The sequence below is a fragment of the Berghia stephanieae genome, chromosome 5 (genome assembly GCF_034508935.2).
Source record: "Berghia stephanieae isolate SIO BIC M18660-M18661 chromosome 5, UCSD_Bste_1.3, whole genome shotgun sequence".
NCBI classification, from domain to species: Eukaryota; Metazoa; Mollusca; class Gastropoda; order Nudibranchia; family Aeolidiidae; genus Berghia; species Berghia stephanieae.
The window spans coordinates 45,613,675-45,634,244 of NC_088364.1; the positions used below are offsets into that span (position 1 = coordinate 45,613,675).

At 36.6% G+C, this 20,570-nt stretch overlaps 1 protein-coding gene across 1 annotated transcript in view; it reads left to right on the forward strand.

Annotated features, from left to right (window-relative positions):
* The window catches only part of LOC144973010 (allatostatin-A receptor-like), a 39,867-nt gene extending 19,918 nt beyond the window's left edge, over positions 1 to 19,949 (forward strand). Inside the window, exon 2 of the mRNA XM_078914934.1 lies at positions 15,589 to 19,949. Within this exon, the coding sequence (XP_078771060.1) occupies positions 17,909 to 19,117 (1,209 nt within the window). The 5' untranslated portion in view covers positions 15,589 to 17,908 and the 3' untranslated portion in view covers positions 19,118 to 19,949. The remainder of the gene's footprint in view (positions 1 to 15,588) is intronic.
* The last annotated feature ends 621 nt before the right edge of the window (positions 19,950 to 20,570 follow it).

Consider the following 20,570-nt stretch of genomic DNA (forward strand, 5'->3'; position numbering starts at 1 on the left):
CCAATAATTTTGCTCAGTTGAACTCAAAAGTATAGTGTTTCACTCAAATAATTACGAAGAACAATAAATTGTTTATTGTGATAAGCGGGATGAAATTACTTGGGGTTTCATGACTTTTATCAGGGCATCAGACTGTTGAGGCTCTTCCTCCTTGGCTGGTTTGGGCATTCATTAAACTATAGCCCGACATCTCCCCATTTCGTTGTGTTTTGTTGACAAAGGGGAAAACCAAAACGCCGACAAGTATATGTCATCGGTAGGGGCTGCCTGAAGCCTGTGATCGTGAAAATGCTAACGAAAGAGTGAAAATGGAGAGGCTTCGTACAGGAACGATACAGACAATGGGCGATTCGGGTACAAACTCTTCGTCAGCACAACAATACACAAATTCCACGTAAATTTGTGTATTGTTGTGCTGACGATGGGTTTGTACCCGAAACGTCCATTGTCTGTATCGTTCCTATTCGAAGCCTCTCCATTTTCACTGTTTAGTTAGTAAATGTCATCGTTATTTGAAGCTTCCAATCCATTTGACTATTGTTAAGTATTTCTTCGATCATTAAACAACAACATTTTCACTAACAATTACGTCACAATACAAGGCGGCTATCACCAAAAGAAAGTGAAAGGATTGTGTCATTATTGACTGTTTCATTAGTGATGCCCATTAACTCATGCTTTATTTTTATCCGTCGAGTAATTCTACTTTATTTACAAGGACATATCTACTCTTGCATGTCGCTAAAGCAAAAAGTACATGGTGTATATTATTATATTAACGGTAAAAACTATGCATCATGCTATCAAATCGTTACGCCATGAAACATACAATTGTCTCACTCGGGGACGTATATTATTATTATAAATATCTCTTACTCCTCTTGCTCTTCCTCATTCCTCATCTATCACAAACTAATGTTTATACTTATTCTCTTTTTCTTCCTCTCTTTATTCTCTTTCTTTTAGCCCTCACATCCTACAAGTATGGTAGATAAAAGACACAGAACATAATACCAATGTATGAGTGAATTAATGAATGGATAAATAAATAAATGAATGAATGAATGGATAAATAAATGAATAAATAAATAACTAAATAAATAGATAAATAAATAAATAAATAAATAAATAAATAAATAAATAAATAAATATTTCATACAGTTTTCCACTTCCCAAAATTCTTATTCAACTACTTTACCATCCCCTCCCCCCCCCCTCCTTATCCTATACTCTTCCTATTTTTCTCCTTAATTTCTCCTTCATTAATTTTCTCAATCTAATTGAAACGGGGATGACCGGGAGGAGAAGAGTGGAATGATAAAGGCTGGGATGACATCATTATACAAGCCATTTGCATAAACCTCATGCCAATGGATTTCATGAAAAAGAGAAAAATAAATTAAATCTCACGAGATGTTTATTTTTCCCCCACTTATTCAAATAAATTATCATCTCAAGTGTTGATGTTGAGTCTGAGAGGAACAAGTGCTAAATGGAATATGAATCAATATAATAGTGATTTAATGACTTGATGCAGATAATTAACGATTATCGAATATAATGGAGAGCCGACGTTTTATCGTTTTAACACAATCGCCTTCCAAGGTCGTGGATTCGAGTAAGGATAAAAGCGTGGTTTCTATTGACTTAAGAGTCAAACCTATCATTGACTGCTTTTAAAACGGAAATTGCAGTCTTTAAAGTAAAAAAAAAACTAATTGAAAATGTTATTGACAAGGAAGTTAGTCAAGAAGTTAATACAAATCTGATATCTATCTTTAAGAAACTAAAATACAAATAATTTGTGATCATCTAGCGTAGAGAGAATTATAATATCTAGACCTCTCTAACTAGTTTCCCTCGCTCAGCTGTCCTGGTATGTTTTATAGATAGTATTGCGAATATAAATTTCGTGGCCCCATGCATAAACCTGATAACCCATATTTCAATACAATGAAAACAAGTTGTGGACAACCGTAGCCATCGTTAAGATATTGCCTGACACTGAAACCCAAAAAGACTGGCATTTTGACGTCATTATTTGGTTTTGCACCGCCTAGTGAGTTGTCGTTAGTAGTTATTATGGAAACAAGTGGTCCCATTGGTTGAACTATTGAATACAACTCACGATTTGTTTTCTTTTGTGGCCAAAGACTGGCATTTTGACGTCATTTTTTGGTCAGTGTCAGGCTATAAGTTAACGATGGCTACGGGACTACACGGTTTGGAAATGCAGTTTTTTTATTGTTTAGGAGAAATTCTACAAATCTTGTAGAACTAAGTATTCAGACTTGAACATTTATTGAATAAAATTATGAATGAAGAGTCATATGATATTCGTTACTGAATCTAATTTTCGAAGAAATTGTAGCTTATCGGTTTATTGCACGAGAACATAGAATTAAAACACGTACCTACATGGCAGCGATAGGATGGATTATGATTGGAGCACTGATACGTATCCAGGCTCTCATAATTTACTTATCCTGTTCCTCTTCGTTCCTTGATCCTTCATATAAATGTGTTGCTTTTTTCTATAAATATGAACATATAAAGCTCATTTCTAAGGATGAACCATTCGACTCATAATGTTTCATTTACCCCCCCCCCCCCCCCGGCAAGCCTTATGGAACAATACTATTTTCATTTCAAAACACTACTAGTTGCCTGTCCGGCATTCTTTTTTATTACTAATTCTCATACAATATCCGTCCTTCCCTGTCACCAGATACTCATCCACACCCGAGTCGAGAGGGGTAAAGGGTATAAAGAGCCTATCCAAAGGAGACAACGTGGGGCCAGAATTTTCCACGATCACTGTCACCCGTTTGGCTACTAATCACACTTAAAATTACTTTACTTTTGTGACATATGTGAGGTTTAGTGGTCTGAGTTCTCCAATCATGCAGTTAACGTGGACAGAGAGCGCCTCATTTCCCATAGTGGACAGGGAGGCACTTACCGTGTCTTCTATCCCCCGCTATCTGTTTTCCAACATGCTTTCTATCTTTGTCTTGGAATGAGATTACTTGGTTTTGTCCTAGCTAGGATGGAAATAGTCAAATGTTTAGTTAGAGTTTTGGGAGGTTACATTTTTTTCCTTGTAAATCTTCTCTCTGTTATGCATTGTATTGTTTTGTTTACACATTATATATGATTTGTAAACATTTGAGTGTATCCCTCTTAGTTTTGACGACCTGTGCTTGTGTCTGGATGAGACTTTTAGGTGATCTCAAACTAAGCACTTTGTTTGTGTGCTCTTGGAATCTACACCCGTTTCCTATTTGAACAAATACCTCTTTGTCTTACCTTTTCTTGGGTGCTTTAATTGTAATTCTAGAACTTTTTATTATCCCATTTTCTTCCTTTTCCCTGGCGGTGATATGACCTTATCGTGTTGCAAGCGCCGTAAAACCCTCAAAAACAAACAAACAAACAGAGCACCCCATTGTCTGTTTTGGAAGTTCAACCTTTCGGGATTCTCGCGAGTTCCAATCTAAGGATTGGCGGGTGATGTTTTCAGCTCTTTCGTCTAAAAATGCGACATGCCTATCTCCATTCCTTACATGCGACATGCCTATCTCCTTTCCTTACATGCGACATGCCTATCTCCATTCCTTACATGCGACATGCCTATCTCCATTCCTTACATGCGACATGCCTATCTCCATTCCTTCCTTGTCATTCCCCATCATTGCCCCTAGAATTGAACCATGGACTATTTACACGACGCTTTTGCTTTGACCACCCCATAGGAATAGATAGTAACAGTCTGATTCCTTTCAAAGCTTGAGGTACGTCATAGTTATTTTATTATGCGTTTGTTTGTTCGTTTGTTTGTTTTGTTTTGTTTTCGTTTTTTTTTTTTTTGTGTGTGTGTGTGTTTTTTTGGAGGGGGGGGGGGGGGGGGGGGGGAGGGGATGGCCCAAAACCTGAATATCTGTTTTGCTTGAAAATAAATGGAACTTTTATAGAGCGCAATATTCACTTAACGTGCTAAAAAAAAATGGAACTTTTATAGAGCGCAATATTCACTAAACGTGCTCAAAGTGCTGTACAATTGGTCCCAAGCCAACAACAATACTTACCATGTAGTACGACATATGAGACACCTGTAAGGAGTGATATTACAATTTTTTCCCCGAGAGAGACAACGCTGTTAACGGCCAGATACTCGTTTTAAACCTGAGTAAGGTGGGAGAATATTATGAGTAAAGAGTCTTTTCCAAGGAATCAACTATTTACTGCTCAGGCCAGGACTCGAAGCGAGGACATTCCGATCCGAAGACGAGTGTCATATAAGACCACATGGACCCAGACAATGATTGAGGTCCTTATATTCACCACAAAAAAACAACAAACAAACAAAACAAATACACACACACACACACACACACAACACAACAAAAAAAACTGTATTTGTACCGGATGCAGTCAAATGTGCTGAGACCATTTCCGACTAGAGTACTATAGTTACGTCATGGCTGAGACACATCTGTACATACAGTATTGATTACAGCGTTAAGAACTAGTTAATCAGGAGGATAGTACTTTACTGTAGGCTAGCGTTCTATCCAAAGGATAGCAAAAATCCGTTTATGTCCATTTAATACTACAGAAACTGGGATAATATGAGCTCTGTTTTTTTTTTTTTTGAATGGCCATTTTATTGGTTACTGCAGCATAAGTACCGTTCCAGATTTCTAATAGATAGTTCGAAGATGACGTCACTCTGGCCTTTGTTATTGTTTTTTGCCATCCGCGTTTATGAGTAATTCTCACTAAACTCTATTAACTAGACTATAAACGATCATGGTTACAAACAGTTTTGTGTGTTGGCCAGTTATACTTCCGGATGGCAATGTTGTGAACTTCTTAGCCAAGTGCATACTATCTATATCGTGCCTGGTAACATCTAATAAAAAACAATGAAGAATTTTGCACTTATGCTTTTCTTTCTGATAGGTTACTACCACAGACTGTCAATTATATTGGCGGAAACCATTGTGTCATGGTATCGAAGGAACGAAGATTACGTCACTTCTCTCTTTGTTATTGTTTTTAGTCAGTCATTGTTATGAGCAGTTTTCACTATGCGTATAGATAGAATGCGCTTGGCCAAGGAGTTCACAACATTGCCATCCGGAAGTATAACGGACCAACACACAAACTCTGTGTAACCTTGAACGTTTATAGTCTGGTTAATACAGTTTAGTGAGAACAACTCACAAACGCGGATGGCAAAAACAATGACAAAGGCCTGAGTGACGTCATCTCTATACTATCTATATTAATCAGACTATAAATAGAATGGGCTTGGCCAATGAGTTCACAACATTGCCATCCGAAAGTATAACGGACCAACACACAAACTCTGTGTAACCATGAACTTTTATAGTCTGGTTAATACAGTTTAGTGAGAACAACTCACAAACGCGGATGGAAAAACAATTACAATGGCCTGAGTGACGTCATCTGCATACTATCTATAGATAGTATGTGCTTGGCTAAGAAGCTCATAACATTGCCATTCGGAAGTATAACGGACCAACACACAAAACTGTGTGTATCCAAGAACGTTTATAGATAGAATGCGCTTGGTTAAGGAGTTCACAACATTGCCATCCGGAAGTATAACGGACCAACACACAAAACTGTGTGTATCCAAGAACGTTTATAGATAGAATGCGCTTGGCCAAGGAGTTCACAACATTGCCATCGGGAAGTATAACGGACCAACACACAAACTCTGTGTAACCATGAACTTTTATAGTCTGGTTAATACAGTTTATTGAGAACAACTCACAAACGCGGATGGCAAAAACAATAACAAAGGCCCGAGTGACGTCATCTGCATACTATCTATAGTCAGGTTAATACAGTTCAGTGAGCATTACTCATAAACGCGGCTGGCAAAAAACAGTAACAAAGACCTGAGTGACGTCATCTTCGAACTATCTATAAACGTTCAAGGTTAAAAATAGATTTGCGTATTGGTACGTCATATACGTCTGCCGAATGTTGTGAGTTTTTTTTTAGCTAAGCGCATGGCATCAATACTCTTCAACAGTCGTAACGTCACTTCCTTCCTAATGACGCATGGTAACTTAGTAACACTGGCTCTAAACTATCGTAACAATGGCGGACGCCCGTATGAAATATTTCACCGGCGAGCATAAAAGCGTATCCAGAGGGGAAAAAAAACATAAATTTGATCATGCTTTTACTTTTACACATCTGATCACAAGGCATATGAAAAGTTCTAGCCAGCATGAAGAATAAAAAGTAATGATTTTCTTTGTTTAGAACCAAGATGGCCGCCGTTGCCGGGCGGCGTGACATCAGACTACTGAATCCAATAGCCCACTGTATCCTATTATAACAACAAGGTTAAAAACTACATTAAGGCACACTGTGGTACTTAGATAGTCATTAGACACGAATAACTCCGAGTAAATAATTTGACCCACGACCACTAAACGGTATTATGTCGACATTTACAAGAGGAAGAAAACTGAATTTCAAGTCTTGATTATGTAATTTAAGTGAGATCCATTTGCTTTATTAAATGAAATCAATGTTATTTAATAAACTATAAAGAGCTAAAATTTTGCCATTTTGAATTTGAATTAAATTTTAGGCTCAAACCTTATAAATAAAAATAAGAAATAAAATTCCCTGTATTCATCCCATAGGGATTTTTTTTCTCTTTTGGGTGCATTTCGAAGGAAGAATGTAAAACCCAGGCCTTAGGCGCAGTGCAGTGCCGCAAACTGAGCTAGGGAGATGTGACTGGCATGGGTTGAAGCAAAGACCGTACCGCTGAGCCACGCTGTCCCCTTTTTCCGGACATAACGCCGTTCAAGCGGCGGGCCACACCATAGATAACACAAGACGAGATATGCCAACAGGGGGAATACGTCATCAAAAGTGGCTAGTGAGAGGTCGAGCGCCGCCATTTTATTTTTCATGCAACCAGGGACGCTGTGCCATTAAATCTCTATTTTAATGACTTTGATTGAGCTCAATTAACCTTGATTTGTGGACGGAAAATAGAAAAAAGGCCAGATTTATGATGATAAAATAAATTAGACAGATTAAACTGCACTTTTACTTGTACATTTTAGGCTTGGCTCCATTGATCGGGTTTATATTAATAATTTTTAAAAAAATGTCCTACGTGTTAAATGTTGCTGTTTACCAGGGACCTCTTGTAAAGCGCATTGTGCGCATTAGTGGATATTGCGCTATATAAAGCTCAATATAATTTTTTTTTGGGTTTATATTAATAACAATGGTAGCAATAGAAATCAAACAAAAGAGATAGGGACTTGTTTACTTGGATCTATCTATCCATCTATCTATCTATCTATCTATCTATCTATCTATCTATCTATCTATCTATCTATCTATCTATCTATCTATCTATCTATCTATCTATCTATCTATCTATCTATCTATCTATCTATCTGTCTGTCTGTCTATCTAAGCCCCTTCCACGCCGATTATTTATGACATGCGTCCAATTAAATTTACCATCCCTGGACCGACAGCGGTTCATACAATTCTTTGATTTTACACCGCCATGAATCGACTCGACGTATATTAATGAGTAGGACTCGTCTCTTTGAACCTGCTGTTCGGACTTGCTTGTTCATTTCACACGTAACTGTTTTATGACATAATGGTTTTATTAGGAGGAATGGATTAAAATTGAGGAGAACGTGGGAATTCCTTTCAACATTTGGGACCCGTTGATTTCAAACAATGACAGTACCATGCCAGCACGTAGTTAGGTCATTATTCAAATATTGTGTACTATGCTCTCTCTCTCTCTCTCTCTCTCTCTCTCTCTCTCTCTCTCTCTCTCTCATCGTTGTAGTCGTCGTCATAGTAATGGTAGTAATAGAAGTAGTGATAGTAGAAGTTGTAGTAATAGTAGTAGTAGTCGTAGTAGTAGTAGTAGTAGTAGTAGTAGTAGTAGTAGTAGTAGTAGTAGTAGTAGTAGTAGTAGTAGTAGTAGCAGTAGTAGAAGAAGTATAATAGATTGATAGTTGGATGGATTGATGACCAAGTTGATCGACCATGAAGTTCACACTTTCATCACACCCTCGCAACATTTTGTTTATTTATTTTTATGTAATTTTTGCTAACAACGTGTCTGTTCTGTCCACGAAATGCCAATGTTTACTGTTTTCTCATATAATTTTACGCTGCCAGTTTTCTGGAAATCCCGTATATCGTCAGTCTCTAGTGTCTATTCTCGATTCATCTGATAACTGCTGACATCTTAGATATGATGGCGACGATTAGCCATTAAAAAGTGACTGTTGCCCGGTCTGCGGTAATCTGTGGGCCACACTAAGTGATAAATGGATTTCTTATTGCTCGCCATCATGGCCACATTTTGATATATTATTATGAACATGATATTTTTATGGTAACATCAGTTTCACCACTCATGCAATGCATTCATGTTATAAAGTCCAGCTAGCTGGTTGTCAGTAGGGGTTCCGATAGTTCAATGGGGATGATCTATATTAACTTTCCATTATATAATGCTCGTGGTCATTGGTCACATTGCTAGGTTTGTGAGCAAATGTGATAATTATGGGATGATACTTATTACTGTGGTCTTTTAGTCTTGGGTTTGAGTCCCAGAGCAAAGCTGAGTCCAGGGAAAACGATCAATACTTACATTTTCTCAACATTACTTAGGTGTACATTGAGTAGCAGGCCCGTAATAGCGTCATCTCTGTAGAAAAACAGGCAATATTTCTCGTTCTACATGTTCCTTTTTATTATTATTATTATTATTATTATTATTATTATTATTATTATTATTATTATTATTATTATTATCTATTTGTAGTAGTAGTAGTATGTAGTAGTAGTAGTTGTAGTAGTAGTATTAGTAGTAGTAGTAGTAGTAGTAGTAGTAGTAGTAGTAGTAGTAGTAGTATCATTATGATGATTATCATTATTGTTGTTGTTATTATCATATTATTATCATCATTATTATTATTTTTGTTAATATAATAATAATAATAATAATAAATAATAATAATAATAATAATAATAATAATAATAATAATAATAATAATAATTATCATTATTATTATTATTATTATTATTATTATTATTATTATTATTATTATTATTATTATTATTATTATCATTATTATTATTATAACAGTCAAAAAGGTCATGACGATGATGATGGTGATGATGATGATGATGATGATGATGATGATGATGATGATGATGACGATGATGATGACGATGATAATGATGACGATGATGCACCGAACTAAACTTAGTCGTTAAATCACCTCGGACTCACGACAAGCCTGTCTCCCAACGTTGAGATTGGCCAGGCAAGTCTTTGATTGATTGAGACAGACTCAAAAGCCTGTAAAATCGAACAAATCCCTGTGTATACTTACTACGATAGATTGTACTGCTCTATACTCTCCCTAAACACTTTTTATAACATTGCGGCCGGGCAACTTTTTACTTTAAATGTGAGGAAATTGATTAAGACGACCCTCCACTTATCACTATTGCCAAAATGAAGCCTCATAACCCACTCTATAATGATATAAAGAAGTCTCGGTGGTTTTGAGGCGTTTTGACTATTAAATTTTGACGTGTTAGTGCTCAATGTTTTCGATCGATATTTGAAATAAAACTTTTTTTTGGTCCAAAATTTGAAAATAAGTAGCTTTTATTTTTCGAGAAGGGGTGTGAGGGGGGTCAGAGTACTATAGATCTATGCGGACCATTATAGAAACAGCTTTGGCTAAAGCTTAATGGAGATGGTGGTTGGTGGAGTATTGGCGTGACTCTAAACTGCTAACATCTGTGAACGGTTAAAGTAAGAAACAAAAATAAATCTAACAGCTTCCAAAAAACAAAAACAAAAAAACAAAACCAAAAAAAAAAAAAAACAAAACAAAAAACAAAAAACAAACACGGAACGTTTCAGGCTCAAAACCCTTCATCAGCCAACAACAACAACAAAAAAAAAAACAAAAAAAAAAACAAACAAAACAAACAATGAAAACACAAATACATTCCAAAAAACTAGATTGACGGCAAAGAAATATCCATTAACATTTTTAAAAAGAAAAGTAAATTAAAATAGTTTAAATAGAGATGAAATCCTTTATGTGATAAGGGTCAATTTAAATAAAATAAGCATAAAGGATTCCATCTCTATTTAAACTATTTTAATTTTCTTTTCTTTTCAAAAATGTTAATGGACTTGGTTTGGTAACAAATTGAAGACACAATTTGGCGAGTCCTTCTAATATCGACCAATTTAAATGACCCTCATCTTGGCAAAAACTTCGCAAATTCCAAGGTTTGAGAGTTTTTGCCAGTATGAGAGTCATTTGAACCGGTCAATATTTGAAGATCGAGTTTTCTCGCCAAGTTGAATACAGCAGTTAACGGGTTAATGTGTTGTTTTTTCTTCTGAGTACAACAAAACTATACTTGCCATTTGAATGCTTCGCATGAACCGAGATCATTAACTCACTCAATCCTAGAGATTTTGCTACTTTTCAAAATTGGAAGAAAAAGTATTGAAAAATGAGCATGTACATAGATAGTTTATTCAAATACCATTATAATGCAAAAACAAAAAATATTAGCTTTGATTCTACGCCTATAATTTGTCTCATAAAAATGTAATAAATAGGCATGGGGTAAAAGTAACCCGGGTAAACTACGGATATAGTCGGTGTTAGGGTTGATTGAGTTAACCCGTTGAATGTCGTACTCTGGAAAAAACTCGAATTAAAAATGAAACAAAGTAATATGCATTAACTATCTACGGTATAATTTTTTTCAAAAATTGCAACCCTACGCACCTGAAACCGGGACAGTCTCCTGTACAATTCGTCTATGCCGTTTTATCCTTTTAGTAAAAGTACCACGTATTGACAGGGAAATAGTTCGTAATGTCATTACTTTGAAAGGGGGAAGAATATCAGGAAGGGAATTTGACAGTCAACAGCCCAACGCAATCTTTATCTGACACCTTTGGCAAGGCACGTAATTGCCTGACCAGGAAACAGGAAACACTGCACTGAATATTCATTGATCTTCCTATTGGGGTATCCCACAATGTTGACTAATTGAATTATCTACTGTCATTTCCCGCCACAGTCTATCAACCACAAATTTTTATTGTTAATATAAATAGTAATATTGCAATGACCATAACTTATCGTTGTCGTTATTGTCATTATCATCATCATCATCATCATCATCATCATCATCATCATCATCATCATCATCATCATCATCATCATCATCATCATCATCATCATCATCATCATCATCATCATCGTCGTCGTCGTCGTCGTCGTCGTCGTTGTCATTACAATTATCATCATTATTATTATTATTATTATTATTATTATTATTATTATTATTATTATTATTATTATTATTATCATTATTAGATCATCATCATTATTATTTTTATTATCATCATTATTATTAACATTACTAGAGATATTTCCGCACAGTAGTAATCACACTCAAATTCCCCATTTTATTATCCCGCCACATTATACAAACTACTGGCCACCCTGACTCCACCGAGATTCAAATCGATTTAGATAATAGACTTTTAACCAAACCGTTCCAATTATAGCTCTATCTAAGTCTGATGACAATCAGACATTTCATTGTGATGCGATCAGTCGGTTCTATTGGACTAGTGTGACTGTTAGTAGTGTGGGGCGATCCACATAACTTCAGAGACACCATTTTAGAATAAAAATTCCACCCGACACGACATATTCCACCACCACCATCATCACCATCATCATCATCATCATCATCATCATCATCATCATCATCATCATCATCATCATCATCATCACGTGGTGACGAATCTGTCGCAGACATATTAAATTGTGATTGTGTTTCTCCAATTCTCCCTGCTCTCTCATTGTCTCAGAAAGTTGATGTCCAGCTAACGTCCCAAAACCCGTAAAAAAATCCTGTCCACTGCGGATCTTTTCTTCTTCTCCCTATCAAGTTTCTATTACAAAACCTCTTTCTTGATATTGCCCTTTCTAAATGCAAGGAATTTTAATTGTCTTTATCTTATTCGAAGAAGATATTGTCTTTCGTCTTCAACCAATCAACGCTATTATATCTGCAGAGTCGATACCGAACAAAGTGGGTTGACGGATTGATACAGTCGTGTGTTCTGACAGAGCCCCAATATTTTTTATATCTCCAGTACGGGTTACTCCATCGAACATTGATAAGGGCCAAATTTAAGTTGGCGCCGAATGGAGCAAATGTCAGGAGAATTTGGTCGGGTTGGAAACGATTTCAAACATTGCCGGACTTAGGCGGAATCGGCCAATAGGGAGCTGCCAACTTTTGCCCGCGCCAACTATGGATAGCGTTTGTAATTATATGATATAATGAAATATATAAAATTATCTTAGTGGTCTGGTTTTTCATATTAGAACTACGAATCTTATTTGGTATACTTTAACTTTGTCGGGAATTTTCGGAATATTCTCCTATTAGTTTTGTTATAAGTCAAACTCTGCATACTATATTGACTGTCTCTTCTGAACGTAAGGATTTACTCGTATCCATCCAATTGCTCGCTTTAAAGTGGAATTAAAAGGTGGATCTATAAGCCAGCCTTTTAGATTATAACTTATTTGCAAGTTCCAGTTGTTGGACTTTAAGGACGTGGGTTGTTCCACATTATAAAAATGATATGACAAAGCTTTTTGGACGTCGATATTCAATACATCTTTTATTTTAAGGAAAAGTAGATTTTGTTTATAGCTATAAGATTTAATATAAAAGTAGCAGATTACTGTCCTAAGATAAAAATCTGAAAAAGTTGTGGGTGAAACAGTGCCAGACAAGGCAGAATAAAAAATACAAGAAAAAATCATCCCAAAAAATCAGCTTGCCTCGATTTGGGATCGAACCTAATAAATCAGGAGGTCTGATGTTCTATCCCCAGTCGAAGCAGGCTGATGTTTGGGGCTGATTTGTTACTTCTATCTTTCTTCCTACTTTATCTGTCACCGGTTCATGCACTGATTGTATGTGCTGAACAAAACTTGGCTTAGCCTTTTAATAAAAATGAAAGAAAGTGAACATATGAGTTTTAAACATTTTTGCTATCATTTACTCTCCTTAAAAACCGTCTAATTGAAACGCAACCATTGGACAATCATCTGAATGTACGTATATTCTGTAAAACAATTTTAATCGATGGAAGAACGGGTAAATGACAGCAACAAGTAAAAAAAAACAGTTTTTGAAATAGATAAAATATAGATTTAAACAGTTATCCAAAGTTAATTAATTAATTTATATATTCATAAAATTATTATTTAATTGAAATTTTATGAAAAGTGACAAATCACGACAAACAAGTGTGACAACAAACTGCTCTTCATCTACATACTTTGACGTCCATTTCCGTCTCCGGCGTCAGAGATTATCAGATCACCCTGTTCCCTCACTCACACCCTGTTCCATCACCCACACACACACCCAATTCCCTCACCCACACCCTGTTCCCTCACCTACACCCTGTTCCCTCACCGACACCCTCTTCCCTCACCCACACACACCCAATTCCCTCACTCACACCCTGTTCCCTCACCTACACCCTGTTCCCTCATCCACACACACACCCAATTCCCTCACCCACACCCTGTTCCCTCACCCACCCACACCCTGTTCCCTTACCCACACACACCCAGATCCCTCACCCACACCCTGTTCCCTCACCTACACCCTGTTCCCTCACCCACACCCTGTTCCCTCACCCACACACACCCAATTCCCTCACCCACACCCTGTTCCCTCACCCACCCACACCCTGTTCCCTCACCCACACCCTGTTCCCTCACTCACGCCCTGTTCCCTCACTCACGCCCTGTTCCCTCACTCACGCCCTGTTCCCTCACCCACACCCTGTTCCCTCACCCTGTTCCCTCCCATACATCCTGTTCCCTCACCCTCACCCTGTTCCCTCACCTACACCCTGTTCCCTCACCCACCCACACCCTGTTCCCTTACCCAAACCCTTTTCCCTCACACACACCCAATTCCCTCACCCACACCCTGTTCCCTTACCCACACCCTGTTCCCTCACCTACACCCTGTTCCCTCACCCACACCCTGTTCCCTCCCATACACCCTGTTCCCTCACTCACACACACACCCAATTCCCTCACCCACACCCTGTTCCCTCACCTACACCCTGTTCCCTCACTCACACCCTGTTCCCTCACCCACCCACACCCTGTTCCCTCACCCACACCCTGTTCCCTCACTCACACCCTGTTCCCTCACTCACGCCCTGTTCCCTCACCCACCATCCCTGTTCCCTCCCATACATCCTGTTCCCTCACCCTAACCCTGTTCCCTCACCCACACCCTGTTCCCTCACCCACACCCTGTTCCCTACCACACCTGTTCCTCACCCCACCTAGACCACGACATCCATCAAACTAGACCTATTCCTTCACGACGTCCCTTACTCCTGCTTCTATTCCTTCTCATCCTGTCACCTAGATGTCTCATACTGTCGTATTATAGTTTCCTGTACTTACCCCTTTAATCTATGTATCTTCCAGTGTCTACTATAGTTTAGTTATAAAAATAGTCATCTTGAGAATACAACATATCTAGATCATCATCATCATCATCATCATCTCATCATCATCATCATCATCATCTCATCATCATATCATCATATTCATCAATATTATATATATATTATTTACTTATTATTAATTATTATTATTATTATTATTTTTATTATATTAATATTATTATTATTATTTTAGTATATTATTATTATTATTATTATTATTATTATTATTATTATTATATATATTATTATTATTATTATTATTTATTATTATTATTATTATTATTATATTATTATTATTATTATTATATATTATTATTATTTATTATTATTATATTATATTATTATATATTATTATTATATTATTATTATTATTATTATTATTATTTTATTATTATTATTATTATTATTATTATATATTATTATTATTATTATTATATATTATTATTATTATTATTATATATTATATATTATATATATTATTATATTATACATATATCTATATATATATACTACTACTACTACTAACTACTATATATACTACTACTACTACTACTACTACTACTACTACTACTACTACTACTACTACTACTACTACTACTACTACTACTACTACTACTACTACTACTACTACTACTACTACACTACTACTACTACTACTACTACTACTACTACTATACTACTACTACTACTACTACTACTACTACTACTACTACTACTACTACTACTACTACTACTACTACTTACTACTACTACTACTACTATACTACTACTACTACTACTACTACTACTACTACTACTACTACTACTACTACTACTACTACTACTAATACTACTACTACTATATTTGATATCCCTCGTGTCAGCAATGAATAATTGAAAATTGAAGCAATCTAACAATGATCATTTTTTTAAATTACCAGATTGACGTGATTTAAAACTTCAACTACATCAACAACAGCAATAACAACAATATCACCGTTATTACCGCTACACCCGCTACACCCATCAGACAGATTGAAACATTGAATTGACGCATCGAGACAATTTCTTTACATCCATGTAACTGGGACGTTAGGGTTCATGTTTGATAGATTCCAAGAGCATCATGAAGTCCTTACAGCTAAGATGCAGTGACCATCCAAGCCTTTGATCACCTAATAAATACGACGTATTTTTTCTGAAAATCATTACAATTATCTCTCAGAGGAAACCTTTTTCTTGTACTCGTGTCTTATAACACCACAACATTGATAATTTTACTTGAACTCAAAATTGTCAATATAGAAAACCGAGTGACTTTTTTCATTTAAGTATTCAAACACTCAACAGTTCGAATGGTTCAACATTTCTATCTTTTTTTTTTACAATCGATATTATACATTAACAGTACAACAATACCAGAAAATTGAATCAGCTCAATATATAAACATTAAAATCAGGAGATCAACATTCTTTCGTCATAACCAACCGATATCAGAGGAGACTACCAAAACTTCATGCAAAGGTTGCTATCTGAATCTTGCCGCTAATGGACTTTAAAGCTATAATAGTGTATCGCTGCAAAAAGCGAATGGAGCAGCACAGGCCAGCTTGCCACTCTATCCCAATAGGGCTGGTAATACACGTGCTTTCTTTGTGCACAACCAACAACCGATCATGTCCCGACGGAGCAAAAAAATACGCATAAATCAGGACGAGCATCACCCAGTGGAATTGTTTTCTAAGAGTCAACGTTGCTGTTTTTCCCCCCATCTCCGTGCTGGTGATGATACATCTCTAATCGACTGTTTTCCCGCTATTCATTCACCCAGACAGAATTCATTTCGGCGCTGGTTTTCCTTGTCCTGATAGATATTCCATCAAACTTGCGGACAAAAGAAGAAAGGAAAAAGAGAACAAACGTTTTGGCGTTTTGAAATAATGATATTGCGTACATTGTCGTTACTTTACAAAAGACTGGATCAATTATTTTTATAGTAATATGTGATGAAGGCGGCAAATACGTTTGGATGTGAGTATTATTTTGATGGAAGCTGAGAGAAGACGAAAAATACGTGACCGAGAAAGGCCGCAAATAAACTTTACTATGTAAATTCTGTACACTATTGTGAGAAGAACATACCATTTATCCAGGAAGAAAGTATTCGTAGAAGGATTTAATTTTTAAAAACTCCAATATCTTTCTGTATAAATGATTCAAGAAATGTGTAGAAAATCCGTAAATTCTTTGAAAATTAGATTAAATGAAGGCTGAATTCTTCTGATTTCTTCGGATTGACAGTAAAATCGTGCTTTTATTTCAACTCATACTTACATTTGATTGTAGTATTATAACTTCAATTTACGAAAATCAACATCCTTTTTGCATTCTATGGTAGATAATCATATAATCAAATATTTGATAATTGTTATGTGACAAATTAGTCTGTGTATACTGGTTACGTTTCGTAAAGACAATAAAAAACATTTGTATTTATTTTATGATATCAAGAAACGAAACGAAAGTTATATATGTCACAAACAGTAACGTAGTTTGTTTTTAATGTGTTATAAAAAACTTATATTACCGATTCTGTCGACAGTGCCCATGGTTTACGTTATTTCAAAGAAATAAGATTGACATCAAAATAACTAAGTAATTACGTCGTTCAAATTCTTCAACTATATTCAAACCTTCTAAACGATTAGAAAAGAAAATTGAGATATTCACTCATACAATCCTGTGTATCTAAAAAAAAAGAGAGAACCCGGAATTTCATCATTGTTATGTTTGCAACCAAGTCGTATTTTATTTTTACTGAATCTAGAATTTCTTTCTCCTAAAACACCAACAACTCCATAATCCACGAATCCGTGTTGAAACAGACTAAATTGTAAACAAGCCCACTAACCAGCCACATAGAGAGAGAGAGAGAGAGAGAGAGAGAGAGAGAGAGAGAGAGAGAGAGAGAGAGAGAGAGAGAAAAAAGGAAAAGAGGGTGAAAAAGAATCCCAGCAAAACACTCATACATTTTAAATATGAAAAGCTTCACTTAAATTGAAAACGTGGGTGTTGGGGAGCTTACACTTCCCATTGTCACATCGTTACACATCAAGGTTTTACAAGTTCAGCTTCAGACCCCACCCTCACCTACACTCTCACCCATCCAAATAGTAAAATCTGCTAAACTCCTATTTTTACCCCAAGGCAAAGCGTTCGATTATAGGAGGAGTAGCGTTTTGAAAGATAACAACAGCGAGATGGGAACGTTGTCAGAAACCAATGGAATGGCCGATGCCTACATCAGAACGTCACTGCTGTCATCACCAGCCCACATCAACAACAACAGTAACAATGCCACGTCATTGCACGACGTTTTCAATAGCGTCACAACAACTGCTGCAACAGAATTGATGAAAATGGCTAACGGAAGTGTAGCTGGGACCAGCAATGCCGAACGATACATATCGATAATCGTCCCAACGATATTCGGACTCATCTGTGTGCTAGGTCTGTTTGGTAATCTCCTAGTGATCATTGTGGTGGTCTCCAACAAGCACATGAGGAACACCACGAACATTCTCATTCTCAGTCTTGCTGTAGCTGACCTTCTCTTCATTTTATTCTGCGTTCCATTCACTGCAGCAAAATACGCCCTACCAGTGTGGCCGTTTGGAGACATTGGGTGTAAACTTTCGACCTATGCCATGTACGTATGCGCTTACGCCAGTGTATACACATTGGTGATAATGTCCTTAGATCGGTATCTAGCCGTTGTCCACGCCATTCGGTCCATGACCTGGCGCTCTGAGCGGAACACATGGATTATCATTGCCATCCTCTGGGTTATCATTCTGGCAAGCAATAGTCCAATTCTCGTGAATTATGGTGAGTTTAAGTACAACTGGAAACCGACGAATGAGTCACGGTCAACATGTGTCGACCTAAAGGACCTCAATAATAAAACTCATTCAAAAGCCTTTGTCGCCTGTTTTCTCTTATTTGGATTTGTAATACCTCTAGGTCTAACCGTCCTCATGTACGGACTTATGTTAAAGCGTCTATTGTATGGGGTGGTTCCTGGGGGCGGCAGCCAATCAGCCGAGAGTATCCGTGCCAAAAAACGCGTTACTAGAATGGTGGTGATCATCGTTGTCGTCTTCGCCTTGTGTTGGCTACCTATTCAAATCATCTCCTGTTGGGATAAATTTGGAGCTTATCCTAAGAAAGAGGTGTCCATTGGATTTCTACTGGGGAGTAATAGTCTGGCGTACATGAACAGCTGTGTCAATCCCATCCTGTATGCCTTTCTGTCCGAGAATTTTAGACGAAGTTTCAAGAAATTCCTCTGTTGCACCGAGTCCTCACTCCGTAGCATGGATTATGAGAGAACCAACATACGCTTTACAGTAACGGAAAAGGAGACAAAGACCATGACTGTTGTGTCGAAGACTTACACTCCCGTGTAGTAGACCCAGACAAAGTAACAACCACAGAGACACAAGCAATGTGACATTGATTAACATACGGCACATCGACACACCAAATATTCAGCCAGCTGGTAAACCCATTGTTGACATTATATGCTTTTATAACTCTCAGATTGAAATCAAAGCGGCTGTGTTCTTTTACTGTTTTCAATACGGATTCAAGGAATTGACGATCAACAGTGTATGAATACAAACTGTTTCAACATAACATGGCTGTTAAAATGAAGAAGAATTCAATATTTGTACATGGAGCTATAAAACAGTGACAATCTTTAATCAATTGTGTAAACCTAAATAATACATAACTACCCGAAACAAAAAAAAGAGTCATCTCAAATTTCAATAAAGAGAATCCATACAGCAAGATCTCACGGGGGAAAGGAGATTGCCAGAAAGAAGCTGCCGCGCTAAGGCTGGTGTAGAATGGGGAGGCCTATTTTTCGGCATTGGATGAACGAACGTCTAAAGCTTTGCCAACTCAATAAACATTTATGATCGTTGAGATAAAGTGAGATATGGTACAGATTTTATTATCGTGGAGACTCATCAAATCAGCGACCTGCTGTTTTTTCACGACATTTGTAGATAACCTTTTGATGAAAGGTTCAAAGGAATGATTAAATCCAGAACTTGCTAACGATAAAAAATCCGTATTGACAGAGAGATCTGAGAAGGCGTCTTCATTTTTAAATACAAAAGACTTTAACTGTATGAAAATGAACGAGACCTGATGTGCCCGTCGTTATTATTCTATTACTATAAACATATGTATCGTGATTTTATTCCGGTGGAACGAATGTGTCAACTTATAATACAGACAATGTTCTAAAGTAGGGTCTCTCTAAGTGAGGATTGTACATTGATAGAGCGCTAGATCGTAACGTATATATATATATATATATATATATTATATATATATATATATATATATATATATATATATATATGAACATTTCCAGTTTCATTTTAAGTGGACAAAATAATATTATGGTTCTTTGACGCGTGACAATGAATGAAATATAGACCAAGCAATGTGGATGCTATTATATATAATATTGCTTTTCAATGTGCTCGAAGAATTGATCACTTCAATCAAAATGGCTTCCAGCATGAAATGTTCTCACAATTTTCAACGCTTACAAAATTGCAATCATCGATCACTTTGCTTAAGGACACTTGTAAGTTTACAATATTTTTGCTGACTTTCTTAAGAAAGATCCAATCCTTGGGGAATAAATTGCCATGTATTAAATAGGAGAGCGGAAAGGGGGGAAAGGCTCAATCTGAAAGAAGGACATGCAGTAAAACTCTATCATCAGAAAATGCATTTCTTACACTCATGTAAAGAGATTGGTGATAGTCTTTTAAATTGTTTTCTGACAGCTTACATTAAGGAACACGAAGGAGAGGATTTAAAGGACCGTGAATAATG